This window comes from Triturus cristatus, chromosome 2_1, assembly GCF_964204655.1.
Source record: "Triturus cristatus chromosome 2_1, aTriCri1.1, whole genome shotgun sequence".
Classification (NCBI taxonomy): domain Eukaryota; kingdom Metazoa; phylum Chordata; class Amphibia; order Caudata; family Salamandridae; genus Triturus; species Triturus cristatus.
Window position 1 is genome coordinate 1121015393 of NC_140581.1, and position 20567 is coordinate 1121035959.

The 20567-nt window shown below is 41.4% G+C and overlaps 1 protein-coding gene across 1 annotated transcript in view; it reads right to left on the bottom strand.

Moving 5' to 3' along the window:
* Positions 1 to 20567, bottom strand: part of LOC146866449 (transmembrane protease serine 11C-like) — a 430518-nt gene that overhangs the window by 56981 nt on the left and 352970 nt on the right. The window contains exon 10 of the mRNA XM_085636517.1: positions 9863 to 10005. Coding sequence (XP_085492643.1) covers positions 9863 to 10005 — 143 coding nt within the window. The remainder of the gene's footprint in view (positions 1 to 9862; positions 10006 to 20567) is intronic.

Genomic DNA, 20567 nt, shown 5'->3' on the forward strand with positions numbered 1-20567 from the left:
GACAACCATACTGATGAATGACACCACAGGTCGGAACTAGCTGGAACCACTGACCCCGGAAACTGTGAGTCAGGCTGACTCCGGGACACTACAACTGGCAGACTCCCAGGAACAGTTGAAGCAGGAAACAGAAACCAATGGTTTTTTTTCTGTAACATTGGTAGTCTAAGAAATGTAACAGAACATGTGTATTTGTAAAGCACACGTTCACCAAGAAGGGTATCAAGGCACTGAATAACTGATGTTTTATTGTTATCCAACTCAATGGTTCCCATTTTATCGACCTCAAAAGGACGAAAGGGTCAGTGTACCCGTCAGTATCTGAACCTGTCACCATGAGGTCAAACACAGGTCCCTACAGCAAATGCATTAGTCCACTAAGCCACCAGACCCGGCCGAAAACTACATAGTAACAGCTAAAAGCATAATCATAGCGTACAAATCGACCCCAAACAACGTAGGGTCCTGAAAGGCAACCTAAGGGCCAACGATTTCAGCGCCGCCTCCACACGCCATGGGGATAGCCCACAGGAGTATCAAAAAAGAGAGGGGGACTGGGAGCGGATAAAGGTCCAGTGCCTGTGCTCCAAAACTATAATTAAGGTTGAGGGGTCACTGTTCCTAAGAAAAGGGTGTAGGTCTTAAATAAATCAGAAGGGGGAAGTCAACAAGACTGTTTCTTGTTGCCCTCACACATTCCTAGATATGTCATGCTTAATCATTGCCTGTCACTGGTCAGCCCCAACGGGAGGCACAACAGGTTCCGAAACAGGATGCTTTGTCCCAGGATAATGTGGAAGAAAAAGTCTTAGATGACAAGAAAGAGACAACCCCGGGACCCCATGGGAAAGAACATCAGTGGAAGTCCAAACAAAAAACAGAAAATACCATGGGCATCGATATCATAACAACCTTCAGCCAGGATGTTATGGAGAAGGCCACGCAGTGGTCCAAAATACCCAAACAACGTGGACTGAATTGCAGCACCACAAGAATATACGGTGGAAATGGGCCCAAAAGGGAGTGAAATAAAACCATCTACATACCTATTCCACTTGGCGGTCTGAGGCACATTGAAGCAACTTGAACCGCATGAAAAATAGATTGACATTTGCCAATACTTGTATAGCTTCCATGTAGAACCAGGCGCAAGCACAGAACCACCAGCAACGCCCCTGAAACCTATGGGTTCTTCAGTGAATTTCTAAGGTTTTTTAAATGCTAATTCCTAACTATAACATGCCTGAAACCTATGGTTTTTTCAGGTAATTTCAAAGGTTTTTTAAATGCTAATTTCTAACTATGCCTACAGAGATAGGATATGTGAAGAAGAAGAAAAAACGCACAGAAAGAAAAAAAAGAAATGCAGAAAGAAGCAACAGAAGTCCTCAAAGACGAAGAAAAGTGCAGGAAGAAGGATAACGTGCAGAAAGAACAAACAGAAGAGCAGAAAGAAGCCTTGTTGCAAAATCATCCTGTGCCCTCAACTTTTTCAGACGGATACTGGTGGTAACTGAGTCTGACTAACCAGTCCTAGAGCCAGTGCTATGTTAAAAGACACTCAGAATACAGTGAAAACACCTTCATACACTAGGGAACACTATGCGTTGGGGTTCCCCTGTGATTAGCATTACCTCCTCTGTAAGCCCCTAGTATATAATACGGCAGGGGATTAAAACTACCTCTTAAAACATGCCACAGGGCATGTTTGCACACGTCACCTCAGGCCCCGTCCCCTCCCTTCTCCACTGTGTAAACACGCCCTGTGTCCGTTTTAAGTTGGGAGATTAAGTCCCCTTGAATCCTGAGGGTCCCTAGGGTCCAACTAGACCACTAGGTACCTCCAGTAAGCGCCACAGAGCTGCGTTGCAGAGAGATGTAAAAAGGGGCACTGCCTAGACCACCTCTCTGCAACGCAGCACAGTGGCGCTTACTGGAAGCACCTGGTGGGCTAGTTGGCCCCCAGGGTCCCTCAGGATTGAAGGGGAATTATTTCCCCAACTTAAAATGCGCCACAGGGCGTGTTTGCACACGTTAACTCAGGCCCCGTCCCCTCCATTCACCACTGTGTAAACACGCCCTGTGGCCGTTTTTAGTTGGGAGATTAAGTTCATTTGAATCCTGAGGGTCCCTAGGGTCCAACTAGCCCACTAGGTACCTCCAGTAAGGGCCACAGAGCTGCGTTGCAGACAGGTGTAATAAGTGGCACCGCCTGGACCACCTCTCTGCAACGCAGCTCAGTGGCGCTTACTGGAAGCACCTGGTGGGCTAGTTAGCCCACAGGGGCCCTCAGGATTGAAGGGGAATTATTTCCCCAACTTAAAACGCAACATAGAACGTGTTTGCACATGTCACCTCAGGCCCGTCCCCTCCCTTCCCCACTGTGTAAACACGCCCTGTGGCCGTTTTAAGTTGGGAGATTAAGTCCCCTTGAATCCTGAGGGTCCCTAGGGTCAAAATAGCCCACTAGGTACGTCCAGTAAGCGCCATTGCAGAGAGGTGTAAAAAGGGGCACGGCCTGCACCACCTCTCTGCAACGCAGAGCAGTGGCGCTTACTGGAAGCACCTGGTGGGCAAGATGGCCCCCAGGGTCCCTCAGGATTGAAAGGGAATTATTTCCCCAACTTAAAACGCACCACAGGGCGTGTTTGCACACGTCACCTCAGGCCCCGTCCCCTCCCTTCACCACTGTGTAAACGCGCCCTGTGGTCGTTCTAAGTTGAGAGATTAAGTCCCCTTGAATCCTAAGGGTCCCTAGGGTCAAACTAGCCCACTAGGTACCTCCAGTAAGCGCCACAGAGCTGCGTTGCATAGAGGTGTAAAAAGGGGCATAACCTCAGAACACCTGTCTGCAACGCAGCTCCCTGGCGCATACTGGTGATACCTGCTGGGCTAGTTGACCCTCAGGGACCCTCAGTATTGAAGGGGAATTAATACCCCAACTTACAACTGGCCAGGGGGCGCGTTCGCAGAGTGCTGCAAGGAGGGGGCGTGGCCTCCGACGCGATGCCGGTCTTTTATTTATTTTATTTTTTAAGAAGGAGGGCTGTGTGGCCCCCCTTCTTTTTCTAATGTATTGGCCCTGGGTACCCCATCCCCCAGGGTCTGCACCCTAATTTTTTGTTGTTGAAAAAATTTTATTTGGAAGGGGGCCGCGTGGCCCCCCTCCCAAGGCCTTAATCGGCCCCGGGGACCCCAACCCCCGGGTCATGGCCTTTTAAAAAAATATTCTTTAGGAGGGGGGCTGCGTTGCCCCCCTCCTCAGGGCACTTATGGCCCCGGGTACCCCATCCCCCGGGGCCGGCCTTTGTTTTTTATTATTTAAAAAAAAAATTATTTACAGACACACCTAGGACATGCTGGACAAACCGTACGTACCTATCACCATGACGATTTGCGTGATATTCATTAAAAGGCGACTATGCATACAATGCATCCACGAGGAATGTATTTACACCGCTAGTGAAGCTCTGACGTGTCTGACGCCCTACCATGCCTAATCCCGGCGCCCCCGCCAGTGGGTACTCTCCAAGTAGACACCCTTGTCGTTTATTTATACAAACATGGGTAGCTATTGACGGGCACATTTAATACACACGCACACCAAGCCATTCAAAGGGGATTCAACAAAAATTCGATCAAACAATGCAAGAAACCCCCCTCACGGTTAATAAAACACACTTCCACCGCCGGATGTGTAATACGTTTTATTTTACTCTCTGGAAAGGAGACAAACCTCACTTGAGAGTCACAGCGTGCTCCTGGCTGAGCCCAATGCTGTGTTACACCCACCAGTGCCCGCTGAGTGCCACTCACCTCTGTGTTGTATTCCACCAGCTAGTACGTATGCTATGACACTCTCTAGCCCATGTGCACTGTAACACCACCCCGTGAAAATGTCATGCCACACTTGCCTTCGCACGGGTTATATTGCCCCATCTAACGTGCCTTCCTCGATGCCTATGTTATAACGCACAGCACTATGCCATACATATTACAATCTGGGATCCATATCTTTGTCACAGTGCATATGCAACGTTACACTCCCAAGCACATATTTTATATTACAACTTTAGAGACTAGTTAGGTTACACAACAATGCCCTGTGCATATTACACCCCAAGGCGCATATCACATAGCACGCACTAGTGCCTGTGCTATCTCTCGCTCTCCAATGAATCTGTCATTGCGCACAATGTATTGCATATTATATTTCACGCTCCGGTTCATCTTATATCACACTTTTTGGTGCATAGTTTATACCATATACTATATCTAGTTTTCATTTTCAATCGTGCTCTCAGGACTATGTTCTATATAACACTGCGTCCATCTACCCTTTTCACGGGCATTACATTTTGCGATGGGGGTGGAGGGTCAGGGGGTGTTTCTGCCAAGTGAGCCCCGAGTCACAGTCACAAACGTTCTTCCTGAATAAAAGTGAGATTATGCTGCATACTTGTTCATATTTTAAGTAGTTCGCACAGACACACATTTTAAAAACAATAAAGTTCCTAATACCCACCTTCTATGAACAGTTAGCTTGCTGCCCCATCCACCTCCTCCCTATCCTCTGTTGTCTGAATCCATGGACTAGCCTCCTCCCTCCTGCCATGCATGGTCCATTTAGCATGATGTACCAGTCCACTCCTCCTGCCTCCATTGCCCAATTATATGGCCCATCATTGACCTCCTGCTTATCCTCTGTGCTTAGCTTGCTGCCCCTATTCTCCTTCCCCCTGCCCTCCGATGTCTTTGTGCATGCCCCTGCTCCATCCTTTTTGCCCACCATGTTCCATGGACCTGCCACTCCTATCTACTCTGAGTGTTCTGTTGAGATGCCACTCCCCTCCCACCTGCCTAGCATTGTCAGATGACTGTAATCTGTCCCTGCCACCTCCACCCTGCCTGTCCACATACCATGCCCCTATCCCCTTTCTCCTGTCCTCCATGGTCCATTTTACTGCCACACCCTTCTGCCCTCCCTGATCTGTTGTGCTGCAACTGCTCCTCCTGCCTGCCCCCGCGGTCTGTTGTGAGGCCCCTTCCCCTGAACTCTCTTGTCTGTGCCCAGGTCCTGACCCTCCCTTCTATCCTCCATGAACCTTTGTGCATGCCCCTGCACCCTCCTTCTTGCCCATCATAGCCATTGTGCTGCCACTAACCCTCCCGCTTGCCATGCATGGTCTTCTGTGCTGCCATGGCCCCTCCCACCTTCCCTGTGTGGTCAGCTAGCTGCCCCTGACCCCCTCCCACCTTCCCTCCATGGTATGTGTGTATGCCATCATAGTCTCACTGTTGCTCTTCATGGTGTGTCTTGTTTCTAGTGCCCATCCTGCCTGACCTCCATGGTTATCTTGCTGCTCCTGCCCTGCCCCCTTGCCCCCAGCCCTCTGTTTCCATGTGCAGACCCCTATTCCCTCCCTCCTGGCTTGTCTGTTCCATTGTAATGCCCCTGATCCATCCCTCCTGCCCTTTATGGACTGTTATGCTGCAGCTTTCTCTCCTGTCTGTCCATTATGGTCAGCTAGCTACCATTGCCTCTTTCCCCTCTGTTCTCTGTTGTCCATGTGCATGGTCCTGTCCCCTCCGTATTGCTTTCTGTGTATTGTTGTGCTGCACTCCTGTCCCGCATGCCCTGTGTGGTGTATTGTGCTGCTGCAAACCCTGATGCCTGCCCTGTAGGGTCAGTTTGGTGCACCTCTCCATGTCCCTCCTGTCCTCTGTTATCCGAGTCCATGTCCCTACCCCAATTCCTCCTGCCTACCATGATCCAATGTACCATACTTGCGAACATTTTGAACTTGGTAAGAGGGAGATTTTGAAAAAAAACTGGGGTATTGATTTTCCCCTTTAAGTTACATTGAAAAAGAGGAGATTGTAGGCAGATCAAATAAAGCCCATTTGAGCTTAAAAACATTGGACGTTTCCTGGCTGAAACGGGTCTGTTGGCATGTATGGTTGTACTACCACTGCCTCTTCCTTCTGCCCACAATGGTCTATTATATTGCCACAGCCTCTCTTGCCAGTCCTGTATTGTTGGTTTGTTGTCCTTGCCCCCATTTACACTGCCCTCCATAGTCTGTTGTGCTGCCACTGCCCTTCCTGCCTGCCCAGTGTGGTCAAATTCTTGCCTCTGCACTTCCCTACCTGCCTTCAATTTTCAGAGTCCGTGCCCCTGGCCTCTGCCTCTCAACAGTATCCCAATGAACAACTAGATTGCTAATATTCTATATTTATGTCATCTTGATGTAATCAAAACTGTAATACCTAGTGCATTTCCTTTAGAAATTATATATATGAGAGGGTCTTATTTGCATCAAAATTATGGTTAGTGCTCTAAAAAACTAAAATGAGGACATATTTTCTGAGTTTTCAAATAGCGACAAATAACTTTTAAATTATTTGTAATCTTTATGTTTTTTTTATCCAGTTCACCACTTGATTAAATGTTGCACTTAGGGGAGAGGATGTGGTGTTACTTCCAGAGCTGCAGACTTTGCAACTGAGGAACCAGGTTGGAGTTTCTGCTTCACCTCAACATTCTGTGATTCTGGTCAAATCACTTAATCTCCCCATGTCTACAACCAAAATGAATTTGATCTTGTGTGATGTAACCAATGCTCATGTAAAGCACTCCAATACCTGACAAGTCTGCACTATATAAAACTGCAAAAACACAAAAAATAAGTGTTTTGCACACTTCTGTCATTGGGCTACATGTGGGCTACATCTGGGTGATATTTGTGCTGCATTTGGGCTCTTTTGTCTCTGGTGGCCATCTTAGGAGATTTATTTGTTATGAAGTTTCCTAATTTCCTCATTTACTGCAGTCTCCTCAGTAGGAAATTCTTTCAGTTTTTTACTTTGATTCCATCAAGAAGGTATTCAGATATGTCACACATTTGCCATAAATTCTGAATGTTAGCACTCTAGTTACTCATTAGATCACTGTAGTACAGCTACTGCTCACCAGGGAAGTCTGCTGCTGGTATTCAAAGTGCATGTTTCAGTCTGCATGTCAGAATTTTTTTATGAAATAGAAGAGGATTTGAGAAGTCAAAATGTGCCCTAATTTTTCTTTCTGCAGCACTAATCATAATTTCTATGGCAAAAATGAACCCCCTCATTTTGTTCCTTTGTAAATTAAATGTTTTAAGTGTTACCACTTTATTCCAATCAAGATGGCTTCAGGTGTGCCATACATTTGTCATAAGTAAGACTGTTAGCGCTCTAGTTGTTCTTTAGAACACTCTGGGAAGCTGCAGTAGAACACAAAGGAATCAACTGACAGTCTCTGCCCTTGTTGGATGTACATGTTTTACTGAGAATGTCAGACTTCATTCTCACATGACTAAGAAAGATAATGTGAATTTACAGAAAATATGCTCTCAGTTTAGCTTATAGATCACCTTCCAAACCTCTGTGGGAAAAGCATGAGAAAATAGTTTTCTCTCAAACATGATTCATGATATCACAGCAGAAGGCTTTTTCACATGGTAAAATCACCTTAGAACACACCACAATTCCTAAAATTAGTATGGTACCATCAACAAATGATTTATAATGTAACTAAAGTCTTAAAAGCTTCTATTAACTGCAATGCTTTTTAATGAGGTGCTATCATGTATATTGGTCCTAAGATGGCTGCCAACACTTCTTGGATGAAGTACTGACAGCCAATCAGATCTCACGATGAGATGTGTGGTTAGGCTCCGCCCAGATATATCTATCTTTTTAACTCTAATTTTCTCAGGAATTACTGAACGGATTTACACCATTTAAGCAAAAGGCACGAGTCTGAACTGAGGACTACCTCTTTGCCAAATTTGGTGTAATTCCGTTCAGCAGTTCGGGCTGTAGCTGCGTCAACAGGTCCTATGGGAAAATGCATGGGCAAAAACGCGTTTTGGGACCCCCCTTTTTTCTCAGCCCCCGCTCGACGAATCCCTGTGAAATTTTCAGGATAGGAGCGGACCAGAGCTGGCCAAAAGTTCGGAAAATTTCACGAAGATTCGTCAATCGGCGCCAACGTTATTCCAAATAGAATGTTGCGGATTTCCTATGGAAAATAGGTCCTAACTATAACTACCTACTGGCGACTGCCAGTAGGTAATATATCTACGAAGAGGCAGAGATAGGGAGGCCTTATTACGTAAACTCGAGACAAAATACATTTTGGAAATCGATAGCAAAAGTCCACAGGGATTGAACACAACAGAAGATCTGTATATGTGGCTAGATTAGAAAATAATAATTTGACATTTCAATCTGTCAATATTAACAAATTGATGCAAATATACCGGATTCCCTGGATTTAGCATTTTACGCTTAATATAACTTTGAGTTGACTTCGCACATCCCTTACTCAATAATCACTTTCCCTTTTATCTTAATAAATACATTGTCAAAATCAAAAAAATAGAAAAAATCATAAGAAACAACAAAAAAAGAAACAATTGTTTTAGTTGAAATTTTATCGACACAAATATGATCCACTAATCCTCAAGGAGGAGCGGTAATAGAACACATAAGGGTGTGCACTAAAAATTTGTTAACATAGATAACTAATAATCCGTCTTTAGAAGAACATGCAGGGCCATTGTGGGCACAATGTCAGATATATTTTAAAGGAGTGGATACGGTAATATATTAGATAGACTGTATCTATGCAGAAATCCACAGGAGGCAAATAGAGCAACTTGTAATGTCAAATATGATATATATACTGTATTCAGACAGATAATAAAGCAGTTATAGGCCATAAGAAAAGACGCATATTTGTTAAAACATCAGACATTTTTAAGATTAGCTATGTTACACAATGAATGGGGAAAAATGATCTCAATTTCTTGTATATAGCTTAACATCTCATATTATGTTTTAAATACACTTACAAGTTAATAATGGATGTGCTATTATCGCTAGTATACCGTACAATCAATTGGTAAACACCAAGGGGTTTCTTATTGGCACATTATTATGCGTTTTTTAAAATTATTTAAATTATTTGGATTATTTATTAAGCGCATAGTTTCCACACCTTGCTTGTTGCACAGTAACTTATGTTTACAGATGCAATTATAAAATCAACTGCCAAATGTTTTTCGATATGAATGTCTGTTATCTATGTCTATGAGACTGCACTAACACTTTAAAAATGGGGGAGTGTTGTTAGCGCGTCATATGATCAAGGTCCTTGTGGACCGAAACGCGTCATGGCGGCATAGCACATTAACTGAAAATAAAATAATTTGCACTCAATAAGAGGCATCTGTTCCTGCTTTCGGATTTGTGTCCCAGCTGAGTCCAACGGAAAAAGGTTGAATGGAATATATATATATATATATATATATATATATATATATATATATATATATATATATATATATATATATATATATATATATATATATATATATATATGAAGCTAAGAATGGAAAATCTATACTAATCTAATTATACTTAGCTTCGCAGTATTCTGGTACAATATTTTAGTAGCAGAATACTTAAAACTGAATATTATTGCACTATACCCATACCTGAAACTGTCCAAGAGGTGATCGAACTGCCACCACATTTGGCAGAATCAACTTCAAGCTAATGCGGGCATTATGGAAGAGACAGAGATGTTTCAGCTAGTGGGACTTCTGCCATCGAGGAAATTCCAAATAGGGTGATTCAAACATGTTCTGTGTTTTTTTCTGATAGATCCTCTGTTTCAACTCCCTTTAAATCTGATCTAAAGTTTTCGACACTACTGAGCTATGTGTTTTTGAAGGCTTTCAGTCCAAAAGCAATGTGGCTGGTTAATAGCTTCAAACATACATTGGTAGTTGTTGTAGTGAATAATTTGACTTACCTGGCATGTGTCAACTGATCCATTCATATAACCAGCACATAACATTGATGGTGTTATCCGGTTTTTATACTCTGCTGAGCTCATGCATTCTTCAGTTGGAATTATTTTAACTTTACCTTGCTGAAGCATTGGAACAATGTCACCTAAACATAAAGAAATAGTTGACAGTGGAGGTCATTGGTTGGCTTAGATTATGGGTGCATGGTTCTCATTATAACAAAGTACAAGATCATCGTAATAGATTTTGTACATATGTCAAAGCCTTTGATAAATTAAAATTCTACATTTTGGGTCAGTTGAGCACAGTGAAGCTGTGATAACTTTGGCCATGCATGAAATTAGGTTCTTTGAAGAGTCTATTACTATCACACCAATATATTGAAACAGAACTCGTCGCCAAGGGCATACATATGAAAATATTAGAGCTCTATTATGCTGAAGTACACAAAACTAAAAATACTAACAAGGGTTTATGATAAACTAAACATCCTAATTCTACACAAAGCAATAAGAAATTAAGTAAACACGTATCGGATAAAGGCAAGAAAGAAAATCTTCGTGAGCATTCTGAGATCTGGCCCTAGTCTGTCCTGGAGTGCATGATCAACCAGGCAAGCAATTCGGAGCAGGGTTAAAACTCAGGATGCCCATGACAATGATACAGAGGATATTTTACTAGAGACCACATAGTGACTGACAATAAGCCTTGATAAAGGCCACTGCTTAACACCAGTCGGTTAAGCCAATCATGTTTCGTATGTAAAATGAAATAAAATTCATCAAGATTGCAAATTAATCAGTGCTGTTCCCTAAAAATGAAAATCTTGCAGAGATTAACTCTTGGGGTCACAACACCCCCACAGTAGCTGGAATGCAAAGGGCTTGGGGGTCATTTAGAGTTTGGCGGAACTGGAGGCTGGAGCTCCACTATAAATTGACAGCACTCCCAACTCTTGAAACTTACAGATCTTCTGCTCTGTTTATAGTCCAGCTAGGTTACCGATGGCAAAGCCTCTGCTGGCTCTGACCTGATGGCCTGTCCAACACAGGGCTATCAGATCATAGTGTGAGGTGATCGTCACTAAATTTCCCTGGCTGTGTCAGGCAGGGAAATTGCTCATTAACCCTTCCTCCAGAGAGGGAGAGAAAACTCCTCGTTTGCCGGGGTCATCAATTGTTTTATTTTTCAAGAATAAATTCTTTGGGAGTTTATTGTTGGGAAAAAAAAGACTTTGCTGAGAGTCCACAACAAACATTGTGCCTTTTAGCTGCAAGACCCTACCCACAGTCTGTAGTAGATTGTTCCATTGACAAAGGTAATAAGAACACCTCTTATTCTAAGATTTAGTAAGCAAACAATATCATATAACACCATCTTCGGGACACACACACACATATATATATATATATGGTGTGTGGCTCCCCACTTGGGCAACCTTGCGTTTTTATATATATATATATATATATATATATTCACTTAAAAAACCATAGGTTTCACACAGGTTATAGTTAGGTGGACATTTCACTCGTAAAAAACCAATGAAATTCCCCCGTTATAGTTAGTTCAGATAACTACAACTCGCACGCCCGCAATCCACTGCTCATGACGTCACACATTACATCACTCATGACATGGTCAATGGCATCACTCATGACATCACTGATGACATCATCCTTGTGATAGAGTGGCGGTCGTGCGAGTTATAGTTATCTGAACTAACTATAACGGGGGAATTTCATTGTTTTTTTACGAGTGAAATGTCCACCTAACTATAACCTGTGTGAAACCTATGATTTTTTAAGTGAATTTGCAAGGTTTTTTAAATGCTAATTCCTAACTATAACGTGTGTGAAACCTATGGTTCTTTAAGTGAATTTGTACGGTTTTTTAAATGCTAAGTTATGTATTTCTTAATTTTTTTTTTAAAGGTTTTTCACCGTGCGCGCAACGTGCTTTGGGCGCACCGTGCCCGCACCCCGCGATTTTTTGCAAAAAAAATAAAATGTTTTTTTTACCCTTGGGGGTCCTTCTGTGACCCCCTGACAAACGCTAGGGGGTCAGGAACTCTCTTCCCTGCCCCCTTTTCACGTTTTCCACCTTTTTTCCACCTTTCCTTTTCAGTACGACAGACAAAATGGCGGCCGACACTTCCTGATTTCGACCGATTCGAATGTTTACTGACATCTTTCAACCAATCAGAATTTCGCTCGCGCACGGCACGGTGCGCGCACCGTGCGCGCACGGCACGGCGCGCGCACGGTGCGCGCGTATAGATATTTATATGGTTTTAAATGCTATTTTCTCAGGAAATACTGAACAGATTGACACCAGAAGGCACTTCCCTGGCCTGAGGACTACCTCTCTGCCAAATTTCAAGTAATTCTGTTCAGCCGTTCGGGCTGTACCTTCGACTAAAGGTCCTATGGAAAAATGCATGGGGAAAACGCGTTTTGGGACCCCCTTTTTTCTCGGCCCCCCCTTGACGAATCACCCCGAGACTTTCAGGGTAGGAGCTGAGCGGAGCGCCCCATTAGTTTTGAAAATTTCGCGAGGATTCGTCAACCGGCGCCAAAGTTATTCAAAATAGAATTTTCAGATTTCTTATGGAAACACGGTCCTAACTATAACTATCTACTGGCGACCGCCAGTAGATTCTATATATATATATATATATATATATATATATATATATATATATATATATATATATATATATTTAAACCGCAAGAAACAGCATCTGCTGTTGTTAGCCTCCCCCCTCACTCACTTTTGATGGCGGTTCGTGGCGAGGTGGCAATCCTCTAAAATTGAAAAAACGCCGTTATCCTTCCGTACTTCGTACCTGGACAAACTTGGCAACCACGAACACTCTTAAGCTTCACCACAGTTCTTTTATTGGGAGCAATTACCAAACGACCGACTCAACGCGTTTCGGGATGAAAATCCCTTGCTCACGAGTGAAGTGTCCTGAGCACAGGCAGTATTTTAAACAACAAACATCACGTGGTTTACAGATTCATTGAAAGAGAGAAAATACTCGGTGGTGGTTTACGGTATCACTCTGTTTTTCAACAAAAACTTTAAATTTACCCAATAATACCAAAAAATTGTGCTGCTTTGACATACAAATAATTCACCGCAATTGGCACATTTACAATGAATAACAGAATTGACAGTCTGCCTAATGGCAAGTTTGATTAATACATGCACCCGGACTGCCTCAGTGGGCGTAATACACATTTTTACAATTGGCTGTCAGACAACGCATTGAAAGTCACAAATGTGACAATAATACAAACAATACTGTTTATGTACTAATTCGCTTCATGCCCAAGTGGGCCAATATAAGAAAATTTAACCAATGTGTAAAAAAATACAGACTAATAACAGATTTTGTATTCATTAAGAAGTACAGTGGGCCAAAGAGAAAAGAATATACATTAAGCGTAATATCCAAAAAACCTTTAGTCTAAAGCTCAAAAGGACATATACTAATACAACAAAATGCCATACTGGCAATTTTATGGTCAATAAAGGATATTCTCTTAAAAAAGATACTTTAGTTTTTTGCTTTTCTTTCATGTTTTAGCCATATTCCTTTTTATTCTGTAAACAAAAAAGAAAAACAGAGATTTCAATTAAAACATAATTAACCACACCAAAAAATACTACCTGACTCAAACCACTAAAACCTAATGATAAACTTTAATTACTTTAAAATGTGAATTCGAAGCAGCTGGTCCTATGTGAGACTCAATGAACTCTCTGAAATGCTGGAAAAAGTTGTGCGTATAAAACTACCCTAAGTGTACAGCTAATTCCTCGTCACAATTGTGTCCAGTAGGCACCAGAGTACCATATTGGATAATAAGTTTGGATTCAAGACGTCTCAACTCTTGGACTCTATTTCCTCCTCTTTCATTTGCTTTCACTGAATCCAGAACACAAAAACTTAAAAGATTACTGTTCTGATTGTGGTGACTCACAAAATGGCGTGCCATTGGATATTGTTTGTCGCCATGCTTGATGGCGCGTAGATGTTCAAGGATTCTAATCCTCGCTTTGTGAATTGTACTTCCAATGTACATTTTTTGGCAGGGACAGGACAGAGCATAGACTGCAAAATCAGTGTTACATGTGGTATGTTTAAGAATTTTATAAGGTTTTTCAAGAGGTGACAACACACATTCTTTACAGTTTTTACTGTATTTGCAAGCTTTACATTTTCTACATGTGTAGAAACCTTGTATTCCTAAAGTGTTAGCTCGTGTAGATTCAATTGCTTTGCACAGTGTATTTTTTAATGAAGCAGCTTTCCTAAAAGTGATTTGTGGGAAAGTCTCAATGTTGCTCGATATATCTTTATCAGTGTGCAATACTGGCCAGAATTTATTTAGGCTCTTGCGTAATTCATGGGCTTGGTTATTGAAAGTGGTGATGAACCTGATTTTGTCCAGTTCATCACTTTTGTTTGCATTGTCAACTAATAGTGACTCTCTTGATCTTTTGGCCACCTCAACTTGAGCTTTCGTTATCACTGATTCAGAGTATCCTCTTTCTCTGAATCTTTGAGTCATCACTGTTTCTTCTTTTTTAAAACTTTCAACTGAACTACAATTGCGCTTTGCTCTTAATAGTTCTCCTAGAGGAATACTATTGAGCAATGGTTTTGGGTGACAACTACGGGCATGGAGAAGGCTATTGCCAGCTGTTTTCTTTCGGAAAAGATTGCTTTTTAGACTGTCACTTTCGATGATGAGGGACAGGTCTAAAAATTCAATGGTAGTATTAGACCACTGGCTTGTGAAGTGAAGGTTAAAACTATTAACATTGAGATTCTCAATGAACCGGTTGGCCTCCAATTCAGTACCGTTCCCTACGCAAAAAATGTCATCGATGTATCTCCACCATTTGATGACTTTGTTTCTGAATGCCTCATGTTCGTTAACTACTTTTTCCTCCCAGTACCCCAAATAAAGACCTGCAAAGCAAGGAGCAAAACAGGTCCCCATTGAAGTACCGAGAGATTGTTTGTAGATTTTTCCGTCAAAAATAAAGAAGTTTTGTTTTAGACAAAAAGTCATCATTTCGACCAACATTTCAGTATGGTGGAGATATGAAATGGATCTTTCTTTGAGAAAATGTTTGCAAGCTGCAAGACCTAAATCATGCGGAATGCAAGTGTAAAGGCTTGTTACATCTAATGAAAGAAGGGAGAATTCTTTCCTCCATTCGAGTTTTTCTAGCTCTCTCAAAAAATGGCCTGTATCTTTAATGTAAGATGGCAATTTAGTCACAAAAGTTTGTAGGAAGTAATCAACGTATTTAGAAGTATTCTCCATGCAGCTACCGTTAGAAGACACAATGGGTCTTCCTGGGGGTGCTGCTGGATTTTTGTGAATTTTGGGGAGTAGGTATAACGCTGGTAATTTAGGATGTTTACACAATAAAAACTCATATTCATTCTGTTCAAGTAAGCCCTCTGTTTTCCATTTAAAAAGGCTTGACTGGAACAGTTTTATTGCGTGTTCATACTCCATCCTATTGCTGCGTTGGTATTTTTCAGAGTCAGAAAGTTGTAGCATACCTTCTTTAATGTAGTTGTGTCGAGATTGCACAACGACATTTCCTCCCTTATCTGACTTTTTTATGACGATGGTATTGTCATTTTTTAAGCTATTGATTGCTTCTCTTTGCACATTTGTAATGTTATTCCATCCATTCCACTTTCTCTTAGAAAGCTTCATAAGCTCTTGTGTAACACCTTTTTCAAATACCTCAATGGCATCATTTTTTATTTGTGGCAAAAAAATGGATTTAGGCTTGAAAGGATTGTTAACATTTAAATTCAGGGCAATATTATCAATACATGCATCTGAAAATGGATTGTCATCATCTGTTGACACTCCTGCTAATACATTAGCGGTGTGCAATAATTCTAGATCGTTAATACTTACAGCGCTGGGTGTTGCTCTTTCAGTTCGCACTTCGGATCTAATTTTTGTCGCATACCATTTCTTGATGCGCAATTTTCTTGTGAAATAGAAAAGATCAATGCGACTTTGCGTGTAATTAAAGTTATTTGACGGACAAAAGGTTAATCCAAGGGAAAGTAGTTCTAACTCGTAGTCATTTAACACACGATCTGATTCTCTTGGTCTCGATTTGTTTCCTCCTCTTGCGCCTCTGGTTCCTCTTCCACGACCTCGTGTGTTCCCTTGTTTGTTGTTTGTGTGTCTCCCTTTTGCCATTAGGTTGAACTCTGTTAAAATACTGGTTTTTACACCGCTGAATTCCGAGATGTTGGAGACTTCACTGCTGGTTGTGGCACTTTCGTCGGTGTTGATTTCAATTTCCGTCGAATCTTCTTGCAGATTGCTCACTGTCTTTTTGATGTTATCAGTTGGAGCCATGGTTATAGGAGTGTTTTTTCTAAGTTGGTCGTATTTTTTTGAGAAAGTTAGGATTTGTCCCTTTTGGTAGTCGACCAGATCTCTTTGGAATTTTCTTTGTTTTTTTATTTTTATATCATCTTCGATTTTTTCCAAGTTTCTTTCCATTCTCTCCATTTCCTTTTTAAATTCTTCCTGTTCACACAGGGCTTTGAGTTGCTCCATCAATGTGTCAATGGCGGTACTCAGTCTCTCACAGTCTTTGTTGGCATGTTTAACCAATAACGTCAACATGTTAGTTGAACAATTGTGACTGTTGCTGGCCCAATCCGTGACTAATTCGGGAGGCAGTCCGGGTGCATGTATTAATCAAACTTGCCATTAGGCAGACTGTCAATTCTGTTATTCATTGTAAATGTGCCAATTGCGGTGAATTATTTGTATGTCAAAGCAGCACAATTTTTTGGTATTATTGGGTAAATTTAAAGTTTTTGTTGAAAAACAGAGTGATACCGTAAACCACCACCGAGTATTTTCTCTCTTTCAATGAATCTGTAAACCACGTGATGTTTGTTGTTTAAAATACTGCCTGTGCTCAGGACACTTCACTCGTGAGCAAGGGATTTTCATCCCGAAACGCGTTGAGTCGGTCGTTTGGTAATTGCTCCCAATAAAAGAACTGTGGTGAAGCTTAAGAGTGTTCGTGGTTGCCAAGTTTGTCCAGGTACGAAGTACGGAAGGATAACGGCGTTTTTTCAATTTTAGAGGATTGCCACCTCGCCACGAACCACCATCAAAAGTGAGTGAGGGGGGAGGCTAACAACAGCAGATGCTGTTTCTTGCGGTTTAAATATTAATAAAAATCCCCTCACCCGCGCATTTTCGGCACTTCTGAAAGTTTCCGGAAAAGAAGACAAGCAGTTTCTGGAACGTGCACGTTCTGTTCTCAGGAGTCCTCTTATGGAAACAGCAACAGTGCTTTTCACTCTGTGCGCAGATGGATGATAAGTTCAGGAGAATTCCCAGGTGAACTTAGAAGCAACCCACAGTCACGTTGATATAACGTTAAATCACTTGAAGGAGCTAAACATGGCCACGACTAGAAATGTAAAACGAGCAGAAGCAGCCGGAAAAATGTTTGATAATGTGGACACAGTTGAAGTGATGGAAAAATCGCCCTCAACAAACAATGCGACACCAACCTCTGGCAAAAGACAATTATGGGATCAGTTATGGAAAGCACTCAAGACGGAACAAAACAAATGGTGGGAAGCCACAACCCTACAAAAATATATCGATGTAGGCAGAATACCGAGAGGCTTACGCATTTTTATAACCCCCACATTCAACGATCCGGATCCCGAATTAGTCACGGATTGGGCCAGCAACAGTCACAATTGTTCAACTAACATGTTGACGTTATTGGTTAAACATGCCAACAAAGACTGTGAGAGACTGAGTACCGTCATTGACACATTGATGGAGCAACTCAAAGCCCTGTGTGAACAGGAAGAATTTAAAAAGGAAATGGAGAGAATGGAAAGAAACTTGGAAAAAATCGAAGATGATATAAAAATAAAAAAACAAAGAAAATTCCAAAGAGATCTGGTCGACTACCAAAAGGGACAAATCCTAACTTTCTCAAAAAAATACGACCAACTTAGAAAAAACACTCCTATAACCATGGCTCCAACTGATAACATCAAAAAGACAGTGAGCAATCTGCAAGAAGATTCGACGGAAATTGAAATCAACACCGCCGAAAGTGCCACAACCAGCAGTGAAGTCTCCAACATCTCGGAATTCAGCGGTGTAAAAACCAGTATTTTAACAGAGTTCAACCTAATGGCAAAAGGGAGACACACAAACAACAATCAAGGGAACACACGAGGTCGTGGAAGAGGAACCAGAGGCGCAAGAGGAGGAAACAAATCGAGACCAAGAGAATCGGAGAGCCCAGTGGGAAGTCGTACAGGGGGCCAAAGCAAAATGAAATAATGGATAAAAAAACAGTCATCAACCTATCAGATCGTGTGTTAAATGACTACGAGTTAGAACTACTTTCCCTTGGACTAACCTTTTGTCCGTCAAATAACTTTAATTACACGCAAAGTCGCATTGATCTTTTCTATTTCACAAGAAAATTGCGCATCAAGAAATGGTATGCGACAAAAATTGGATCCGAAGTGCGAACTGAAAGAGCAACACCCAGCGCTGTAAGTATTAACGATCTAGAATTATTGCACACCGCTAATGTATTAGCAGGAGTGTCAACAGATGATGACAATCCATTTTCAGATGCATGTATTGATAATATTGCCCTGAATTTAAATGTTAACAATCCTTTCAAGCCTAAATCCATTTTTTTGCCACAAATAAAAAATGATGCCATTGAGGTATTTGAAAAAGGTGTTACACAAGAGCTTATGAAGCTTTCTAAGAGAAAGTGGAATGGATGGAATAACATTACAAATGTGCAAAGAGAAGTAATCAATAGCTTAAAAAATGACAATACCATCGTCATAAAAAAGTCAGATAAGGGAGGAAATGTCGTTGTGCAATCTCGACACAACTACATTAAAGAAGGTATGCTACAACTTTCTGACTCTGAAAAATACCAACGCAGCAATAGGATGGAGTATGAACACGCAATAAAACTGTTCCAGTCAAGCCTTTTTAAATGGAAAACAGAGGGCTTACTTGAACAGAATGAATATGAGTTTTTATTGTGTAAACATCCTAAATTACCAGCGTTATACCTACTCCCCAAAATTCACAAAAATCCAGCAGCACCCCCAGGAAGACCCATTGTGTCTTCTAACGGTAGCTGCATGGAGAATACTTCTAAATACGTTGATTACTTCCTACAAACTTTTGTGACTAAATTGCCATCTTACATTAAAGATACAGGCCATTTTTTGAGAGAGCTAGAAAAACTCGAATGGAGGAAAGAATTCTCCCTTCCTTCATTAGATGTAACAAGCCTTTACACTTGCATTCCGCATGATTTAGGTCTTGCAGCTTGCAAACATTTTCTCAAAGAAAGATCCATTTCATATCTCCACCATACTGAAATGTTGGTCGAAATGATGACTTTTTGTCTAAAACAAAACTTCTTTATTTTTGACGGAAAAATCTACAAACAATCTCTCGGTACTTCAATGGGGACCTGTTTTGCTCCTTGCTTTGCAGGTCTTTATTTGGGGTACTGGGAGGAAAAAGTAGTTAACGAACATGAGGCATTCAGAAACAAAGTCACCAAATGGTGGAGATACATCGATGACATTTTTTGCGTATGGAACGGTACTGAATTGGAGGCCAACCGGTTCATTGAGAATCTCAATGTTAATAGTTTTAACCTTCACTTCACAAGCCAGTGGTCTAATACTACCATTGAATTTTTAGACCTGTCCCTCATCATCGAAAGTGACAGTCTAAAAAGCAATCTTTTCCGAAAGAAAACAGCTGGCAATAGCCTTCTCCATGCCCGTAGTTGTCACCCAAAACCATTGCTCAATAGTATTCCTTTAGGAGAACTATTAAGAGCAAAGCGCAATTGTAGTTCAGTTGAAAGTTTTAAAAAAGAAGAAACAGTGATGACTCAAAGATTCAGAGAAAGAGGATACTCTGAATCAGTGATAACGAAAGCTCAAGTTGAGGTGGCCAAAAGATCAAGAGAGTCACTATTAGTTGACAATGCAAACAAAAGTGATGAACTGGACAAAATCAGGTTCATCACCACTTTCAATAACCAAGCCCATGAATTACGCAAGAGCCTAAATAAATTCTGGCCAGTATTGCACACTGATAAAGATATATCGAGCAACATTGAGACTTTCACAAATCACTTTTAGGAAAGCTGCTTCATTAAAAAATACACTGTGCAAAGCAATTGAATCTACACGAGCTAACACTTTAGGAATACAAGGTTTCTACACATGTAGAAAATGTAAAGCTTGCAAATACAGTAAAAACTGTAAAGAATGTGTGTTGTCACCTCTTGAAAAACCTTATAAAATTCTTAAACATACCACATGTAACACTGATTTTGCAGTCTATGCTCTGTCCTGTCCCTGCCAAAAAATGTACATTGGAAGTACAATTCACAAAGCGAGGATTAGAATCCTTGAACATCTACGCGCCATCAAGCATGGCGACAAACAATATCCAATGGCACGCCATTTTGTGAGTCACCACAATCAGAACAGTAATCTTTTAAGTTTTTGTGTTCTGGATTCAGTGAAAGCAAATGAAAGAGGAGGAAATAGAGTCCAAGAGTTGAGACGTCTTGAATCCAAACTTATTATCCAAT